This window comes from Toxorhynchites rutilus, chromosome 2 (assembly GCF_029784135.1).
Source record: "Toxorhynchites rutilus septentrionalis strain SRP chromosome 2, ASM2978413v1, whole genome shotgun sequence".
Taxonomy (NCBI): domain Eukaryota; kingdom Metazoa; phylum Arthropoda; class Insecta; order Diptera; family Culicidae; genus Toxorhynchites; species Toxorhynchites rutilus.
Genome location: NC_073745.1, coordinates 290860719 through 290882017, shown reverse-complemented (window position 1 = coordinate 290882017; position 21299 = coordinate 290860719). Strand labels below are relative to the sequence as shown.

General features: G+C 40.9%; 1 protein-coding gene across 6 annotated transcripts in view; it reads right to left on the bottom strand.

Annotated features, from left to right (window-relative positions):
* LOC129764676 (basic helix-loop-helix ARNT-like protein 2) overlaps positions 1 to 21299 on the bottom strand; it is a 242926-nt gene that overhangs the window by 145819 nt on the left and 75808 nt on the right. For all 6 annotated transcript variants that reach the window (XM_055764005.1, XM_055764004.1, XM_055764003.1 and 3 more), the window contains one exon: positions 8478 to 8876. In XM_055764005.1, the coding sequence (XP_055619980.1) occupies positions 8478 to 8716 (239 nt within the window). In that variant the 5' untranslated portion in view covers positions 8717 to 8876. The remainder of the gene's footprint in view (positions 1 to 8477; positions 8877 to 21299) is intronic.

The following is a 21299-nucleotide window of genomic DNA, read 5'->3' as shown; positions in this document are numbered from 1 at the left end:
GTTTTTGCATAGGCCGACGAAGTAAAAGGGAGAAGAGGGAAGTAAAATGAAAATCTAAACACTGAAAATGTACGAAATGATGAAAGATTTTGAATGACCATAGCTTGATCATTTCTTAATAAATTGCAAAGATGTTTGCATCATTTTATCGAGAATATTTCTACGCATCTAGCAATTATATTTTTCTTGAGATAAACCTTTGAATAAATGTAAAATACAAAGTTAATTTGAAAGCGCTAAATCCCTCCAGCCAGCGAGTAGACATGAATCAGCAATAACAAAGTAGCAATACCAACAGAAAGATAAAAAATTACTTGGATAAAATCATGGTCCTTTTAGAGGGCCCTCAAAGTTTTCACTAAGAAGTTACTTCAGGAAGTTCGATGCATTCTTAACGTAATATCCGAAACAATGAAAAACAAATTGATTTTCGACTATTTTTTTACTATTGGTGATTTTTTGCAATCGATCAATTAATTTCCTCGGATTCGTGCAATATTTTCAGGCTAAAAGTGGCGTCAAGGTTTGTCTAAGCTATCCAGATGGAAACTAAAATTAAAAAAAGTTATTTCTGCATCGGTTGTTGTTTCCTTCGCCGTGGACATGGTTCGATTTCTCTGTTACTGTTCTACGCAAGGCGCTGCATAGTGTAATTTGTGGATTATTTGAGAATATGTATTCGGAGCGCTGGAGACGTAGAGAAGAAGCTACTGAAAAACTTCTTGGATATTCAATAAGTTCAGTGTTTAAGTGTCGCTCTAGACAGAGAGCCTTCAACAGTATATGTTAATGATGAATCTAGGAGTTCATTTGAAAATGTTATTACTTCGCTACTCCGAGGATGGTTTACGCCGCTCAGTGCAAGCATTTTGTTCGCTTACATTATATTTGCAGTGGATGGAAATGTGAATAAGAAACAACATTGTAATATGTATCTACTGTTTGTTTTTCTGAATGTTTACAATTCGATAATTTCTCAACAGATCGCAAAGACGTTTGTATCAACCAATTGAAAATAATTCTACACGCCTAAAAATAAAATTGTATACATGTATTTTGAAACATACTATCGAAAAGTTGTAAAATAAAAATGCTGATAATTCGCTTTCCCCGCCGTTTACTCATCTTGATGAATGAACATCAGTTTAAGGTATTGTCACGTGCTCGATCATGGAATGCGCTATGCATTCCCTATCGCAGACATAATTTTGGTAGCACACATTATTATTTACAAGTCTTTGAAATTTGCACAACAAGCTGAATTTTTACATGGAAAATGTGGAGTTTCGTTGCAAATAAGCACCATTTTTTGATTTTTCGTTTCCATTAGAAGAAAAGTGCAACTGAAGCCCACCGACATCGGACAGATTTAGTAGGGGATGGTTTGACCGATTTAAAAGTGATGATTCTAGTGTTAAAGACAAAAAGCTTCCGGGTTAACCGAAAAGGTTTAAAGATGAAGAGTTAGAGACACTACTCGATTATGATTCGTGTCAAACGCAAACAGAGCTTGCAGAATCATTGACAGAATCACTCGACAAGCTATTTCTAAACGACTCAAAGCCGCAGTATACATCCAAAAGCGAGAAAATTATGTTCCATGCGAATTGAAGGCAAGAAATGTTAAACGGCGATTTTGCATGTCCGAAATATGATTTGATCAGCATAAAAAGAAGTTTTTTTTTTGCATTGAATCTTTTCTGGTAATGGAAAATGGATTTGGAACAGATGGAACGACAATAAAAATAGCAAAAGACTCTGTGTAAAGTCCGGCCAATTTGCCGACAGCAATATCTGTGTTTGAGGTCAAGGTTACCACGACATCGAACACGTTGTTTGGTCATGCGAGGGATATGTTGTTGCCAGATCGAATTTGGAAAACTCTCTTCGGGCCAGAGGAAGGCAGCCCAATGTGCCGGTGAGAGATGTGTTGGCTCGGCTGGATCTTTATTACATGTCCCAAATATATGTTTTCCTTAAAACTATCGATCTTCGAGTGTGATTGTTCTTACATCCTTTTCCCCTCCTTTTCGTTCTTTGCGAGCTATCGGTTCCCTTCCATTAGAATAAGTTGAATTGTAATACATATTAGATGTAAGGATAGTTTTTAAGAATTGAGTGTGAAGTGTGAATGTGAATGAGAATGTGAGTATGAGTGTGAACATTGTTACAATCTCCTTACATCGCATCCTTTTCCTAATGAAAATGTGTCATCATCGACCGCGAGTAATCGCATTCCTATTTTATTAACCATAGAATTGAGGAAACATATTAATATATGCTAGTAGAAATATAGTTAAGAGTTTGGCTCCTTTAAACTTATGTAATTAAGCCTGTAAAAATAAACGATTTAATAAAAAAAATCCAACCTAATCAGGAACATCAACCGAAACCGAATATTCACCGTTCTAAAGTAATGCTCAGTTTTTGGTGGGATCAAAAGAGTGTGATCCATTATGAGCTGCTAAAACCTGGTCAAACGATCAATGTAAACTTCTACAGGCAACAATTGACCCGTTTAAAGCGAAATATTGCTAAAAAACATCTAGATTATGCGAACAGACACGAATCGGTAATATTCAATGATGACGAGACCCCCCGGCTCATGTTGCTGTTTGAGTTGAAAAGTATTTTGAAAATTGCGGATGGGAAATTCTGGTTCACTTCTGATTCTGAGTGGAACACGCTTTACTTCAAAACTGGGTATTAAAAATTGGCTGGATTCATTTATGGAATGGAAAGAAGAACACTTCGTTCGCAATGAAAAGTTCGTTGAAGGTAGGAAAAATAGTTTCTAGCGATGGCCAACACTTTGGATAATGTATGATAATGTATAACATGTCACAGAAAAGTGAATTTATATTCATAATTTTTATTTTCCAAGCGCGTTATTCCACCTGAGAAATTATTGCCATTTTCGCCTCACACCAACGGAACACGAAGCCTTATTCCGCAAACGCGAAATTCAACTGGGGTAGCAACGATGGCATTGTAGAACATATGGGAATTATTTTTTTCGAACTTTCTCTCAATGCTTTTCAAAGATTTCAAAATTTTAACCATAACATAAGATTTATTTATGGGCAGAGACGAATACAACAAAATAAAGACAGTTCAAATCAGACGATTCCTTCCTCGGTATTTCCGCTTACCAACACATTTGGCCGTCCATTTTTGTTGATATACAGGGTTTTCCAACTTTATATTCCGAAAGTAAATTGAAATAAAACACACATAGAATTCGAATTTCGATGGAACTTTTATTTCAAATTAAAGTTTGGTTTATGCCATTATGTGTGAAATACAACATCATTCAAATGTCCACCTAGGGCTTCCTCGCACACCTTAATCCGGAACAGGTAACTTTCGATGACTTTTCGGCACATATGGGGCGGTATCTCGGTCATAACTTCACGAATGTTGTCTTTCAAATGTTCAAGAGTTTGCGGAGAGTTGGCATAGACACGGTCTTTCGCATAACCCCACAAAAAAAAAGTCTAGCGGGTTCAAATCGCATGATCTGGACGGCCAATTGGCATCACCAAAACGCGAAATTATGCGTCCCTCAAATTTCGTTCGCAATATGGCCATGTTCGGTCGTGTTGTGTGGCACGTGGCGCCGTCATGCTGAAACCACATGTCATCCGTATCCATATCTTCAATTTGTGGCAAAAAAAATCGGTTAACATGCGGCCATAGCGCTCACCATTCAAGATTACCGTCTCTCATTTTCAAAGAAATATGGCCCTATGACTCCACCAGACCATAATGCGCACCAAACAGTAACTTTTGGCGGATGCAATGGCCTCTCAACAATCACGTGTGGATTTTCTGAGCCCCATATTCGGAAATTTTGGGTGTTCACATAGCCACCGAGCTCGAAATGTGCCACATCGCTGAAGAAAATTTGATGCGAATATTCAGCATTTTGCTGCTGTTGTTCGACGTATGCCCGACGCATTCCATGGTCACCACGCTCTAATTTTTGTACCAGTTGGACTTTATATGGATGTAGGTGCAAGTCCAAATGCAAAATTCGCCACAATGATGTGTTTGACAAGCCCAATTGCTGAGTACGCCGTGGAATCGAAACATTCGGGTCATCCTCCACACTGGCAGCAACAGCAGCAATATTTTCGACCGAACGCACATTACGATGATGCACAGGTTTCACAATATCCGCTACGGATCCATTTTGTTCGAATTTACGCACTACATTAGCGATTGTGTGCTCTGTAGGCCGTCCATGACGACCAAAATCCGTCCGTAATGCTCGAAAAACATTTGCCGGTTTTTCATCATTTTTATAGTATAATTTAACAAAATTAACACGTTGTGCGATGCTAAAACGATCCATATTGTAAAATGGCAGACATTCAACTAACGATATGACGCTTTGGTTGACAGCTATGTCAAACGGTTGTCAGCGCAGGGCTGTATACTTTCGGAAGCCCGAAATGGAAAACCCTGTAGATTAAAGATATAAAAGTGCGTTATCTTGCCTGACAATCAATTTCCACTTTCGAACAAAGATCAATTTCGTTAGCGCAAACATCGAATGGACTAACAACGCTTATGGTGATGTAATTGTAGAATATAAGGGAATTTGATTATCCAAATTTTCCGACCTTTCTTCAGAGTTTTTTTGAAAATATTCCGATACTTCTCTCTACTTAATTGGTCTACAGGAGAAGACGAATGCAATAAAATAAATCGGACCGGACCGGTAGTTGGTCGAAATCCATGATCCATGATCGATGGAAATGTCAGCATGTTCTTCAGATCTTTCCTGGCCTTGGCGATCAGCAACTTCTCTGTCTGACCACAAAATTATTGGAGATGATCCGGCGACTCGAGATGACCGTGCAGGGTTTTGTCAATAGTGGCTCAGGATGACCGCGTAGGATTTAATCGATAGCGGATCGGATTCACCGCATAGGATTCTTTCAATAGCGACTTTGAGATGACCGCGCAAGGTTTAATCGATAGTAGATCAGAATAACCGTACAGGATTCTATCAAGAGCGGCTCGAGATGACCACGTAGGATTTTGTCGATAGTGGATCGCGCATAGGATTTTGTTTGTCAATAGCGGATCGGGATGACTGCGTTCTTGCATGGTGACAGTGAATTATCGAACAATATGTGTAGCAATAGAATTTTCGAGAAATGTGCTATGTGAAAACAAATTTACTTTGCATTTCGTCTATATTTGTGGGATGGGGGAGGATATGTAGCACCATAAGCTATAACAATAACCTTTCCGATATCGCCTGTTATGCTTCACAATAATTTCCCACCGCATATGCATATACTCGATGCGCACACACACACACACACGCACGTTACGAACACCTTGTTGTACAGCAGCAGACATCGCCCCATTGACACACGGCACATTTTTCATGGGTTTACCTTCACACGCACTGACGAAACTACCCATGCAGCATCAATCATAGTAAACCATGAGTCATCAGAAAAAATTTGATAGCTCTATCAGTCGAACTCTAACCGTGATGGCGAAAACAGTGAAGCCACTCCGTTCAGAAATGTGCGCGTTCAAAGAATGGTACCCCGCCGCGTCGAAAACGGACATCGTGCGCTCGATCGGGAGGTCGGTGAAACCGGCCAAACAGTAAAAAATAACTGGCGAACATAGGCATATTTATGGTACGAAGTGACTGCCGGAAGTTGCGTCGTTCATCAAAAAATACCATAAGGGCTGAATATCGATGTGGTACCCAAATCGGCGAACCCGCCCAAAGTCCCTCAGCTGCGTCCCATCGAGAATTTCTGGGCAAACCTGAAGTGTAAGATCTATTGCAACAATTTTGTCGCGAAAACTGAGAAGGAATTGATAAATAAAACGAAGAAAGAACTCAAAAACATCCCTACGCGCATATTTTCGTCCACCATGGCGAATGTTCCGGTAAACTGCCGGAAGGCCGCTCGCAAGGGCGTAAAATTTTTTTGCTAATTGCTAAAAAAGTAAGCTAATATAATTACCGTCCATTGGAAATTTATCAAACTCGATTATCTGTCTAAGTTTTTTTTATCACTATCCGGAAAAGAACCCATTTTTAATGCAAACGTTAGTCCATACGTTATTGAATTTTACCAAACAGCTGTTTTTAATCATATCATTCCGTTATTGAATAATATATTACGTTTAAGTCCAACATTGAAGATTATATCTTGTGATGTTCTATGGTAAACAAAACATGTTGCATAATGCTTTTGTCTTCTAAATCGTTCATTTTGATATAATAGTGGAAAATGAATGTTGATTTTTTTTGTCGTTAGTCCGTGTTATATTCGAGGTATAATTCACGTTCCATATTAGTGCAGAGTTTGTGCGATATTTTTGTACTGGATTCCAAACAGCGATACTTCATTCTGGCGAAGCATGATCCAAATAAATTTAGGTATAGGTATAAAATAAACAACAAAGATGACAAAACTGAACAATATTCGTTCTTCGGCTCTCGTTGTCGGTTCGGTTGTCTTCGCGCTGTCATAAATCTCAGTTAAATGATTCAGCTAGTAAACGAGTCGTTATCGTAATCAGAATTTGATTACATAGAGAAAGAGTGGGAAAAGAACTTCAAAACCTAAACAGGATTCTTCGAAAAACGATGGGAAGGGAATCAGGGAGGTCAATCAGGTCAATCGGGAAAGCGCATGGAATTGGTTGTTCAGACTACTTTATCCGGCAGGTTATTGTCAAAAAATCAGTGTTAAATTGTACGCTATGGTCAGAAGCCATTAAACCAAGTCACGGTGATTCCGAAAGACTAAAAGCATCATTTAATATAATGAATTAAAACACAGAAATAACTCATGGAAAATTTACCAGAGTTTTGGGAGGATGAAGAATGGCCGCCTAGCAGTCTTGACATCTATCAAAAATCAAAATAACGGAGGTGATGACTTTATTGGTCATTAGACTTTTTGAATTTAAGACTTTTTAGAATGAAATAATTCGAACATGCAAAATTGTTTGAAAGAAAACTATTTCAAGATAATTTCATTGAAGAATAAATTTTTGAAAATTAGTTTAGTAGCGTAATAATTTAGCCCATACATACCGCAAAAACCTTATGATAAATTTTGATAATATTTTATTCATTATTTCATAATATTTTTTTTGTATCTTTGTATCTTCATACCGTTTTTTTTTTGCAAGAGAAACACAGGAACACATTTTTGCAGGAATTAATCGGTAAAATGATTCTTACATATACCCGAAAAAATACTATTCGTGTTAGAAAAAAATTGCTTTATCGTATCGGTGACGATTCAATCAATGGAATCAGTAGCGAAGGGCAACAAAGAGTGAAATTCACAAAAGCTGAGGAAGCTCTACACCCAAACAAGCTTTGAAAAAAAAACGCTTTTTCAAGTACTAAATGGTGAAACGAACAAATAAAAGCACCTCTTTCAAGAGTTTTAAAATGTTTGTATGTATGGTATCAAGGATATTTTTTTTCTCAGACTGAACATCAGCTTGGGATTGTACCAAAAAAAAAAAAAGTTCAAACGATGTCAACGGGGATCGGACCAAGGTTGGCTGAAATGCAAGGCTGTTTTACACGACCACGCTCTCTGGTGCTGTTGCATAAATGCGTGATAATATTACACCTCATTATTAAATGAGATTGGAAAATATTTTCTAAAAGTAAAAAGGGGAGCATAAACGTCAATCTATATCCTTCTCGGTTTGGACCGTGTATGTGGCAAAATATGCGGAAAACTCATTTAATGTCATAAATCGGGATGCCAAAAAAAATGTGCCAAAAATTTATTTGGGTGTAGACACTGTCGTCCTAAGGATCACTGGTGAACTGGTGTAGTAAATGTCAAAATGTTGTAGTTATTGTCGTGGGCTTGAGCCACGCGGTTGTCTCTTATTTGACTCAAACCAGCACTATTAAAGTATTCGAGAGGAAATTCTGTCATATGTTAGAGGCGAATGAACTGAAAAGTTTAAACCCTCTTAAAGCCAAAAAGAAGAAGAAGAAGATTGTGTCATACTTTTCATAGATACGGGCATGGATATGAATAAGGATATGAATAGTTATATGCACTCAGAATCCAACCAAACTGGAATCACTAGGTAGCAAGTTTTAAGCTCAATTTTGTTCATTTATAATAGAAACCATATAAAAGCGATAAATTGTGCTAACTTATCACTGCAGAATCATTTGTACGATCTTGAAGAATGTGAACAATAAAAATCCTGGTGGTCACTGCAGCCCAAATTTCGTTTTCCATTAGTTGGAAGATGCATGTAACGCATTGAATTCAGGATTCAGATTTGAAAGTCGCCTTCAGACTATAACTTCTATTCCTATTATTCATCGGAACACGTCTTAGCATGTGTAGATCAGATTTGCTTCGGAACGCCAGAAGTCATACTTTTTTATTATTATTATTATTGTTATCATTTTCAAATAGAAGAAAAATAACTTCACTTACTTGGAAGCATTATTACCGCCACTGGACCCCGACGGTCCCGGCATTGCTGCTATCGCAGAAGACGACGCCGACGACGGTCCTGGCTGCACATTATCGTCACTCTCGGAATCCATGCTGACAGCGGAGGAAGTCATACGATTCTCGCGTTGATTTTGTTGTGCGGCAACCTGGAATGGGTGCCCTTCCCCCGCACCACCAAGAGGAGGCGGAGACTGGTTGTTGTCGGGTTCCTCCTCCATAGCGACGGCACGGTAGCTTCCAGCCTCCTACAACGCCCCCACCACTCCCCCTCCCTCTCGGTGGATGAATCTTCGTTCACAAATTTACCACAGATTCGCCTTGTTACGTTGGCGATGGAGATAAGCACCCAATAATAAGTCCTCTATTTATACCACTTGTCTGCAACGAAGGTAGAATAAAGGACAATCTTGAGAATCCATGGCAGGGGCTGACGATGGCGCGATAATTCGCTCAAATGATGCTTAACTAAAAAAGGAACAATATATCGGAAGGCCAAATGTGACGGCTACGATGCAGTAGTAGTAAGCGAAGCTGAAACGATGAATGAATGAATGATATGCTGATCAGCGGCAAACTGTTTAATGAGCCACACATGTCCCACGCACGAAGGACACCACAGGAGGGACACATCGTCGCCACCTCCTGTAGAGGGAGGGAACTGGGAGAGAGAGAGCCTCGTTTGCGGTCATATTGTTCAGCACAGGAACCCCTCCTGTGGTAGTTTTCCAGCGCATGTAGAAAATTTGTTTTTGTATAACCCCTAAAAATAAAATCCCAGATTTTCCGGCCTGTGTGCTTGTTACACATGGATCTAAAAGTCGTACGTTCATGCAGACAGGGATGTGCAGTGACAATAAATAGGACGTTTACCTTAAATCGTAACCATTGTTGTGGTGATAGAAAAGTTCTGCCACTACATGGAATTTCCCTTGTTTAACAAAAAAAAATCTACATTACACGCCACTCACGATGCCACCAAAGCTGTAAAAACATCTAAATTAACAATTCAAATTCAATTTCCCATCATTAATTTCAACAACCACATCGACCTACAACGTGTTTTGGGCAACAGGAAATTTGAATTTTGCCGAGCCGAGATTAACCACGGCCAGCCGTTTTGGTGGGGCACAACATTCAGGAAACAGGCGCCGCGTCCACCTGGTGCGTCAAAACCCATGATGAAGCCGCTGGGTTGGTTGTTTCGCAAAATGATATATCGGAGCTAATATGCTAATAACGAATGGTGGGTTTTTTATTTCGCTGGCTGGCCGCCGTTCGCGCTCAACAGGTGTGGCTGACTTGATATGTAGGACACAGAGTTAAAAATATTCATATTCGCTAGGAACCTGATTAACTCATCTATCGGAGTAGCGGAGTGAGATACTATCAAGGCTATTATTATAGCAGAAGAGGAGATTTGGTTGAAATTGAACGTCGAAATATGTGAAATAATGTTTTGTGATATAGAAAGTCAGAAGGGGGAAAGTATCTTCTGAATAGTCCTAAACTAGAACAGCGAAACGAGGACGAGCGTTGTCATGTTGGAATAATAATGTCCGGAGTATGGGATAATCATGTCTGATAACAAATGTTTTTCGGCCAATACTCGCTGCAAACGTATCAATTGAAGTGTCAGTGCCAGACAAAAGTTAAGGCAGTGTTCTAGTGAAGAATTTAAAAAAAAAATAATTTTTTTTGCTTCATATTTTTCATGTTTAGGCATTCAAGAATATACCCTAGAAAGAACTTTTCGAAAATCACATTACGACCGAGTTATTGCCATTTTAGGGACGCGATATCTAATCTAATACGACTCTAACAATTAACTTCAAACGCGTTTTTCTCGAAACTAGCTTTTTTCATACTGGCGTACATGATATCTCAAGTTCTGCTGAACCGGTTTATATCGAATTTAATATGAATACAATCTGTATACATCTCTCTATCGCATAAACCAATAAAAAATAGTTTTTTTAAATTGTACTATTTTTAAAAAATCGGGAAACGCAAAAAACACGTTTAAAGCAGCATTTCTCTCTTCAAACGGCCGCCATTTTTTCAAAAAAACATGTTTTTGGCTTCTCCGAGTTCATGCAATAGCGGCATCTATACTGATTCAGAATCTGTTCCATTTTTTTTTTGTTTCAGATATCCAGAAGGGCTGGAATCGTGTACGCTATGGCACGATTTTTTTTTAACCCTCCTCACTTTATCAGCATGTAACTATTCTAATTATGAATATTTTTTTACGTTTAATTTTTGTTTTAATGTCAAAAGACAGACAACCAAATAATGATATAATGGATAGTAAAAATGTTCTTTATTTTTTTGTTTTTTTTCGGAGCTTGAAAATACGTCCGAAATTCGTGCCTCTACACTAGAATACCCCCTTAAGCAACTGTGCAAATGAATTGGGATAATTGGTATAATCGAAATTCTAGTACCTACATTAGGTATCAATTATCTTGACAGCACTGCACTGTAAATATAAAATAATTGGTAAACAGAGGGATATGTAGTTGTTATCAAGTCGGAAAATGCTGCTGTGTAATACTTTAAAAACTTAACCGTTAATAACCGTTCAGATCGTACCAAGAAAAATACACCGAAAATAGATCGGCTAATAAAACGTTGTTCCAGAAACGCTTGTTTTGTATCGGGAACCGAAATCAAGCGAAAAATAGGCTCCAGAGACGTTCAATGACGCAATATTTTTTTTAAATTATATTTTTCTGGAAATCTGAGGTTTTTTACATAATATACTATTCTGAATCATATTTCGGACGCTTAAGGCATGATGCAGAAAACAGATCAAAACTTTATGCGCAAGTATTATTTGGTTCATATTTTTAATAATTTAGTTCAATATGCTTTTAAGCTTTCTACTCTGGTACCTATTTGATCGAAAACATCAAAAAATCATCGAATAAAATGCTTTCCAAGTGAAGCGAATAAGAATCAAACTTCGGACACTATTTATAAAAAAAATCAAATTTCGGACAGATTGAATTCAAATTTCGGTCCCTTTATTTTGTAATTTTCTGAACGAAAATTACATTACACTTGATTATATTTTATAGTCAACTGCGAAACACTTACCAACTAATCACAGTAAACTGTTAACGATGATTAGAATTGATGAAACACGGGAGAAACTTAAATGTTGATGAACGGGTAAATTCTACGTACTCATGGTAAGCAAACATCAAACACAAACGATAATGAGTAGTGTTGTCAGCTTTTTGCCGATCATGTTATAATTCAAATGTAGTTCTCATATGAAATGATAGTGAAACCAAAGGATTACTCTAAAGAAGTAATTGTGATATTAATTTTGGAGTTATATCATGAGTGCATTAAGCATTTCAGGATATTAGAACAAAGTGTCCGAAATATGATTCTGAACGGTATCCGAAAATCCGAGAGGTGTTATTTTTTGTTTATGAGTTATTATTTTGCAAATTTAACATGTTTTAAGTCTTCGTTCAATATTCCTATGTGACTAGACTAGACTAGACCTATGCGACTAGAATCCAATCTTACCGCATGTGTGATATTTTTTTTAAAAAAAGGTTAGCTTATTGGCTTCAATTTCATATGTCGATCTCGCAAATCGGTTCTGTAGTTCGAATGTTATAATTTTTTTCAAAAAGTCATTTTTGGATAAAAGGAGAAAAAAAGGAGAATTAATGATTTCTCTAAAATGGAAATGGGCACCCTAATACAAAAAAAATAGAAAAATACGAATCTGATGTTTTGCGATAGAGAACAAAATTACCACTTTTGACGAAAATCGATAACCAATAAGTCATTCATACATCGTAAGGTCACTTCTACACGAGAGAAGTTTTTCTGACAACAACTTTTCCATGTTTTCTCGGACAAATTAGTTGTAATGTTTAATTCTTAACATTTTTGTGTGTAAATTCTCGCAATTGGCATGTTGTGAAAACTTTTTTTCTATATCTTTACTAGCTGTTCCCTGCCACGCTTTGCTGTGGCACATTGTGGAAGAAGAATATATAATTTATATATATATATATATATATATATATATATATATATATATATATATATATATATATATATATATATATATATATATAGATATATATATATAGAGAGAGAGAGAGAGAGAGAGATTGAGATAGATGAGGGAAATCGATTGTTCTCTATGGGCACGAAGCATGGACGATGCTTGAAGAGGACTCACAAGCGCTTGGAGTTTTCGAACGCCGAGTGCTCAGAACAATATACGGTGGTGTACAGGAAAGCGGAGTATGGAGAAGGAGAATGAACCACGAACTGGCGCAGTTCTACGGCGATCCCAGCATTCAGAAAGTCGCCAAGGCTGGACGAGTGCGATGGGCAGGCCATGTTGCAAGATTGCCGGACAGCAGCCCTGCAAAGATGGTGTTCGCATCGAATCCGGTAGGAACAAGAAGGAGAGGAGCCCAGCGAGCGAGATGGTTGGACCAGGTGGAGCAGGACTTGGCAAGAATCGGTGCAGCCGGGAGTTGAAGAACTGCAGCCATGGATCGGGATTATTGGCGAAAAATTGTGAAGAAGATCGAATCTTTCAATGGGATGTAGTATCATTATAAATAAAGAAGGTGTTGGTGACACTGCAAAGAGCCTTATTGCGGATCGTGTTAACTAGTTTCCGATAAGGTCGGGTCGATCCCGAGCCTAAATTAATATATCTATCTCGCACGATCCTTTATGCGGATCGTGTGATTCATAGTTCATAGTACTTGTTTATTCTAAAAGAGAAAAGGTCTAGTATTACGATAAGCTTTTTGTTTATGCTTTGGTGTTACTTATCGTGTTGCTGTTAGCTTATCACAAGTTCGCTTACTCTTGTTTAGTCATAGATTTTTAGAAAAATTTGTATTGAATTTCTAAGGACAGAAAATAATTCAGTTAGTTTTTGGACAGAGAAGAGAGCGGTTGTGTCTATCATAGAAAAGAAAGCCCAAAACCGCTCAGGCCGGCCCGTTCATGGTTCTCGGAAAAAATAGCGATGAAATTATGAGCAACGAAAACGCGATCCGAGTTGGACTCTGACCCGCCGTCGGAGGGGGCGACCTCTCGCAAGTAAAACTGTGTTTCACTGATTGCCCGGTTAATTTGAAATATAGCAGACGATATTTCAACAAGGTCCGGCTTTAGCGAGCGACGAACGGCATACGTTTGCTGGTGCATTGCGTTTGTCCAGTTAATTCTGTTTTCGAAATATATCATTCATTACAATTCAAAACTATTGTATCATGATCTGAAAAAAGTGGACCTTACAGTGTACTTATAGGTATTTTGCTAATTGCCTGCTTGTGTATTTTTCTAGCTTTGACCAAAAAACCAAAGGAAAAAAGGAACTACAGAAGTAGCCGCAGAAAAAAGGGTTCAATGCCACAAAAGCTTATTAAAAATATTCTCATGAGTCTAAATGCTACACGGAAAATGCGCAATGTTTTCACCTTAACTTAACCTAAATCTCCTGAAAAAGAATGGACATTTAGCTTTTTTAGGTTGATCAGGTTTTTAGGTTTAGGATAATTTAGGTTAGGTTAGTAAAAACATTGCGCTTTTTTCCGTGTAGCATTTAGATTCATGATTTTTTTCCGCCTGAGAATATTTCTAGTAGGCTAGTGTGGCATTAAACCTTTCTCTCTGCGGCTATATCTGTAGCTCCTATTGCCGTGCGTTTTCCGGTCAAAGCGAGGAAAATACACAAGCAGGCTATATGTGCAATTAGTCCCCTCATGATCGATCGTATTGATCGATAATATTCCGCAGGGAGTAAGGTTTGCATGGACTGATGAACCTGATCACTAGAAATCAGTGCTTGTTGCCTACTTTTTTTTTGGAAAAATTACAATAAAAAAGATTAATTATTTACTTCATATTTAGCAATAAAAAAATGGAAGAATATCCAGAGCGACAACAGGGGGAGTGGTATAATCAATGTCCACGATGGTCCATGGAGGGGTACGGGGGTGTCGGAAATCGTGCATTTTCTGTTTACGTGGTATGTAGGCAGCTCCTATTGTTGAAACTGTACATATGGTAGCAGCCACTTAAAATCACAGTTTTTATTATCAGATGGCCAATTTATGAACCCTGTATCCGTATCCTGAATTATTGACCTTTTTTGCAAGGAATCTTAACTCAAAATCAAGATATCTGACTAAACAATGTAAACTTATTGGAAAATCAATGGACTATTTAGGAAACACCGTTCAAATATCTGATTCAAAAGTTTAATCTGATATTGAAAATTTTCTGTTTTTGTCCCTTTTGATATTTTTCAAAAAATATTCTATATATTAAAATATTCAATGAAACAAAATTTGACGTATTGTGGTATTATGTAGGGCTCACCAAAATGAAGATATGAATTTTTAAAAAATTATGGAATTTCAATACTTTGCGAAATCATTACCATTGAAGAAATGTTATCTTTAAAATGTAATATTAATTATATGGGTTGGTGGGGCAAAATTCATGGACGATCCATCACCTGATCAAGTGCTATAAAATTGTTTCTATCTCTTTTTTATTGAAATTATCACTGAACTTTCTATAAGCATGCAATAAATCAGTCATAACGAATTCTTGAACCACATCGCATGTGTTTTTTATATCTTCCATCGAATCGGACGCCTACCGTCGCGACTGTAGTTCGTACTCCGTGTTTACATAAAACACGATTATTAAAGTTTTGTCACCAATATAATGAAAATAATGTTTGTGAAACTTCTTTACGATGTTGAACATAGTTTATACATAGTTTTTCATGAAGAATCGGCTGAAGATTCCGTGTTTTACATTAATTCCACAGAAATTATATAATTTAAAAAAAAACAAATCCTCAAAACTATGTTGAATTGAAAGGTTTTTCTAATACGAGTTATAATATTTTCAAAATATTAAATTTATTTTTTCACCAAGATTTTTCAATGGTGTTTTCGATTATTTTTTCAAGACAAATTTTAAAGAGAGCTGTGGAGAGAAAGGTTTTGAACGTTTGCAGTTCATTCATCTCTAGCCTTGAAAAAGACCAATTTAAGAAACTTATCCTAAATTATCAGCCTTGAGAAAGGCCATTCTGGACACCCTCGCCGACTGGTTACTAGCTGGATGACTGCAGAGTCGTAATGGGAAAAAAATTGAAATTATGCAAAACTGAGAAAAAACTAAATATATCTCTCGCACAGCAGCTTTAATTCCAAATTAATTCTCAGGAATAAAACATAGTGTTGGCTGTTCGCTTTTCTAAAAAACATTTTTTTAAATTAAAAAAAAATAAGACTTTTAAAATATGGATAAAATATGAATAGTACATATATAATCAATAACCAACAAGTCTTCTATTTATCGGAAGATGGGTACTTCTGCAGAGAAAAGTTCCGAAACAACTCTTCCATGTTTTCTTTAAACAAATTGCAACTAATCCCAATTTGTTTAAGTCAAGATAGGGAAAAAGTGTTTTAGGTAAAACTTAAGATGACGTTAAAATATGGATTTTTATATCGGAAACATCCTATCTTTTACAGCCTCTCTCTCTCTCTCTCTCTCTCTCTCTCTCTCTCTCTCTCTCTCTCTCTCTCTCTCTCTCTCTCTCTCTCTCTCTCTCTCTCTCTCTCTCTCTCTCTCTCTCTCTCTCTCTCTCTTTTTTTTTTTTTTTTTTTTTTTTTATTTTAAGAGGTGAGGAACGCTCTACCAGCCTTACCTGGGAAGGGTTAACCCAGACGTCGAGTGGGGATCGCACCCACAAAAAACCAAGCCCTCTACTCGTTGCCTTATTCCCCCTGGGACCACATCTAGGCGACTACTTCAGGGGGCGGCTGTGCTCATGCACTTCTCGAGTTTTCAACGCTAACTAGCGTTGTCCTTCCCTTTTTCTCAATATTTTTTTCTTTCCATTCGTTTTTAATTCCACTGCGCTGATGTCCTCTTCGCAGGCATTTTGAATTTACCCGTCGAGACGTGAACCGATTAGGAATTGCCCTCCTACTTGACGCGCAACCCGTCACAGCCACCCTCGCGGGGTTTCTCACCTGTCGAGACGTGAACCGATTAGGAAGCGCCCTCCAACTTGACGCGCGCCCCGTCACAGTCACCCTCGCAGGATTTCTCTTCCCAACGGAGCGCCGATTAGGCAGTGCCCTCCAACCTGACGCGCACTCCGTCACAGCTACTCTCGTGGGGTATTCACCATTTTGATCGTGGCTTCATCCTTGATGCTCGTTCCTTCGAAATGTTCGCGGTGTTCCTCCATCCAGGCCACGATCAGGCGTTGTCAGGTAGGCCTTTTGCTGTTCTCCGCGGCAGTATCCGTTTACCTGTCGAGACGTGCACCGATTAGGAAGCGCCCTCCAACTTGACGCGCGCCCCGTCACAGTCACCCTCGCAGGATTTCTCTTCCCAGCGGAGAGCCGATTAGGTGGTGCCCTCCAACACAACGCGCACCCCGTCACAGCTACTCTCGTGAGGTACCATCTCTTGCAACAGCCGTCGCCGTTGTTCACCTTTCACCGTCGGACGTTGTCAGCACTTTGGTCAGCCCTCCACCTTCGCTGCAGCTCCGACATGATTTGTGTGATTGCACTGCTCACGGCATTCCAGATCATCTCGTCGCGACACATCTCCTCCACAATATTCTCGACATGAAGTGCAGGCAGCCCCTCGCGCCTTTCGGTGAACCTGGGACAGACAAAAACGACGTGCTCCGGTGTTTCCTCCATATCTCCACACTCCGGACAGAGGGGTGAAACTGCGTGCCCGAACCGGTGTAGATATTGCCTGAAACAGCCATGCCCAGACAGAAACTGCGTCAAGTAAAAGTTAACTTCACCGTGTTTCCTGTTCAACCAGGTCGAAAGTACCGGTATCAGCCTGTACGTCCATCTACCATTTTCTGCCGTATCCCATTCATACTGCCATTTGTCCAACGACTCCGCTCTCATCAATTTCCGGATACCTCTGCTTTCCCGTCGCTTGTAGCACTCGCTATCTTCCGCCAGAGTGATGCAGATGGGAATCATTCCGGCGATTACACACACAGCTTCTGTCGAAATGGTCCTATAAGCACTTACGACTCGCATGGCCATGAGTCGGAATGTGCTGTTCAGCTTCCTCCGATTTCGGTGGGTTTCCAGAGCCGCCAACCAGGCAGGGCCACCATACCTCAGTATCGACGAAGATACACTTGCCAAGAGACGCCTCTTGCTGCTGCTTGGGCCAAAGCTATTTGGCATGATCCTCGCCACCACGTTGATGGCCTTTGACGCCTTCCCACATGCATAGTCGACGTGCTGGTTGAAGTTCAGCCGGTCGTCGATCATGACTCCGAGGTACTTCACCGCCCGCTTCGAAACGATGGTATGTCCTCCGACCGATACCTCTGCCCGCAGCACTGCCTTACAATTGCTCACTAACAGCACCTCGGTTTTGTGATGTGCCATCTGGAGCTTTACGCTGTCCATCCAACTACCGATCATGTCTACAGCCTCAGTCGCCAACATTTCCACCTCCTGAAGCGTCTCGCCGATTACCGTTGTTACGATGTCGTCCGCGAAGCCCACGATCTCCACACCTCTGGGTAGCTTCAGCCTCTAGAACACCGTCGTACATCGTGTTCCAAAGCGTAGGACCTAGGATGGAGCCTTGTGGAACTCCCGCCGAGATATTCTTCACTATCTGTCCCCTGTCTGTGTTGTATACCAGGATCCGATTCTGGAAATAACTCCTCAGTATCCTGTACAGGTAGCTAGGGACCTTCAATCTGTGTAGCGCCTCGGCGATGGCCTCCCAGCTGGCACTATTGAAGGCGTTCTTCACGTCAATCAAAATCACCGCGCAGTAACGGTCGCCTCTTCGTTTTTGTTTAAGCGAGACCTGAGCTTTCTCGATAACTGTCCGAATAGCGTCCACTGTCGACTTTCCTTTCCGGAACCCGAACTGCATTTTCGACAATCCGTGGTCATCCTCCGTGCATTTCACCAGTCTGTTGAGAATAACCCTTTCCAAGAGCTTTCCCAAAGTATCCAACAAACAAATAGGCCTATACGACGCTGGATCTCCAGGTGGCTTTCCTGGTTTCGGGAGCAGCACCAACTTTTGTATCTTCCATTCCGCAGGGAAGAGACCGTCATCCAGGCATTTCTGCAGCACCACCCTGAACATGTCGGGGAAAGCAAGGATCGCCGATTTCAGGGCCACATTGGGGATTCCGTCGGGGCCGGGTGCTTTTTTCAACTTTAGACCTTTTGCCACCGCGATGAGTTCTTCGTTGGTGACTTGTGCGTTCTCTGCTTCGTCCTCACCGTACAGTGTGGGTGGCCACGTCGGTGGGTCGTGCTGCGGAAAGAGTCCATTCACAATGACCTCGAGTTTTTCCGGACATAATTCCATGGGAGTCGTTGAACTACGGAATTTCGCCATCACGATTCGATATGCTTCACCCCAAGGATTTGCGTCGACGTCTCGACACAGCTCCCTATAGCAGTTCGATTTGCTCCTACGTATCTCTCGTTTCAAGGCGGCTCTGGTCGCTCGGAAAGACGCGCGGTGCTCCTCTCTCTCTACATCGGTTCGTGCCCTCTGGACTCTTCTTCTGGCTCGTAGACAGTTAGCGCGGAGGATGCTGAGTGTCTCGTTCCACCAGTAGGCTGGACGTCGTTCATTCGTCGGGTTCAGTCTTCTCGGCATCGCTGTATCGCATGCCCTCACCAATGTTCCTGTCAGCCCGTCGGCGCTCAGATTAAGAGTTCTGCTGTCTATGCGTAGTGCTTCGACGAAAAGCTCCTTGTCAAAAACCTTTGTCCTCCACTTCCGCTCAAAGGTTTTTGTATTCCGTACCGCTGCGGGATTCCGTTGGCCGACACTATACAGGATTGCCTGGTGGTCGCTGTGTGTGTATCCCTCCGACACTCTCCACTTCGTATTAGCCGCCAGTGATGGACTGCAGAAAGTTACATCGATGATGGATTCGCGGCCGTCCCTTCGAAAGGTGCTGCTAGTGCCTTCGTTCAGAAGTGTGACGTCTAGTTTTGCGAAGGCTTCTAGTAGGCTGTACCCCCTGGCGTTGGTGCATCTGCTTCCCCACTCCTCAGCCCAGGCGTTGAAGTCTCCTCCGATGATGACTGGTTTGCGGCCGCTGACCTTATCCGTGAGTACGTCCAACATCTCGTGAAACTGCTCCGCTGACCATCTTGGGGGTGCATAGCAACTACACATGAAGATTCCGTTGATTTTGACGATCACGAAACCTTCCTGTGAGCTTTCCACCACTTCTTGGATGGGGTACCTTCCCATCACTAGTATTGCAGCCATCCCTGCTTTATCCACCACCCATTTTCCGTTATCGCGAGGAACTCGGTACGGTTCTGCGATCATTGCAACGTCGCATTTAGTTTCAGTTGTTGACTGCCACAACAATTGCTGTGCTATGTCGCAATGATTGAGGTTGAGCTGGGTAACCTCCATTACTGCGAACCCGCAATCGCCTTTTTGTACGCCGGACATTTGAAGCTACCTGTGACGTGGTCGTTTCCGTCCTCCTCCTTGCACAACATGCACCTCGGTTGCTTGGTGCAGTCTCTAGCAACGTGACCTTCCGTCCCGCACTTCCTGCACAATTTCGATCTGTCAGGACCACCGCAGTTTTTCGCCTGGTGACCGAAGCCCATGCATTGAAAGCATCTCTCCATTTGCTTGGCCATACGAGGGGGAGCTTTCATCGGGCACACGGACCACCCCACTTTTATTTTACCCTTCTCCACCAGTTTATTCGCAGCTTGTTTCGAGAGCCGTATCGAGGCCGTTTGTGTCCCACCGTATGCCTTTCTCAGCCGGATTGTCATTGGCACATCGCCAAGGTCACATTGTGACTGTAACGCAGTTCTCAATTCCTCAACAGTCGTGATCTCGTCCAGATACCGGCACTCGATGGTTGATTCCTGAGAGAGAGCTCTCACCTTCGCCTCCTCCCCTAGTGACTTCTCAATGAGTTGTTTGAAAGCGGAGCTCTTAACCGCTGGATCTTTTTTAAGCTCGAAGAGCATCTCGCCTTTCTGCGTGCGCCTAGTTTTCACGACGTTCTCGTCCAGTGTCTGCAACTCCGGATCGTCTCTCACTTTCCGAAGGATAGCTGCATACGATACTCCTGCTGACACTTCAACGATCAAAGCATCGCCCTTGATTCGCTCCACTCGAGGTCCGAGTTTCTTCTTTTCCTGCTCAACTTTTTTCTTCTTCTCCTTCTGTTTTTTGCGTTTTTCTGCCTGGTTATCGACAGTACGCCATTCACTGCTTTCACCTCCTTTCGCGTTACTCAGATCGTTCTTGGCCTTTTTCAGCTCTTCTTCTTCTCCTGGGGTGTCCCTCCTTCGCTTGTCCGATCGTGTGTTCAGAGGACCCTTCGGCGTCTCAAGTATCTCGACGGGTTTCTCATTCGCCTCGAGCAGAGCCTTTTCAGCACCCTCTGCTCTCATCTGCAGCTCCTTATGCTCGCGTTCAGCAACCATGACGACCGATCTGATGCTCGTCACCAGATGTTTTATTTTTAAGTGGACATTGTTTTTGTCCTTTACGAACTCGTAAAGTTCGTTGACCTTTTTCCTAACGTCCGTGATGCTGAGCCTCCCAAGTTGCCCTTCTTGGGATGCGCTTGAGGTCAGCGTAAACAACTGGCTCTGTACGGAGCCAAGATCTCCTTGGAATGCTTGGGCGGCAAACACTTCTTGTGGTTTTGTGTTGCTTGTACTCGTTGTGGCTACTCGAGTGACAGGTGACCTC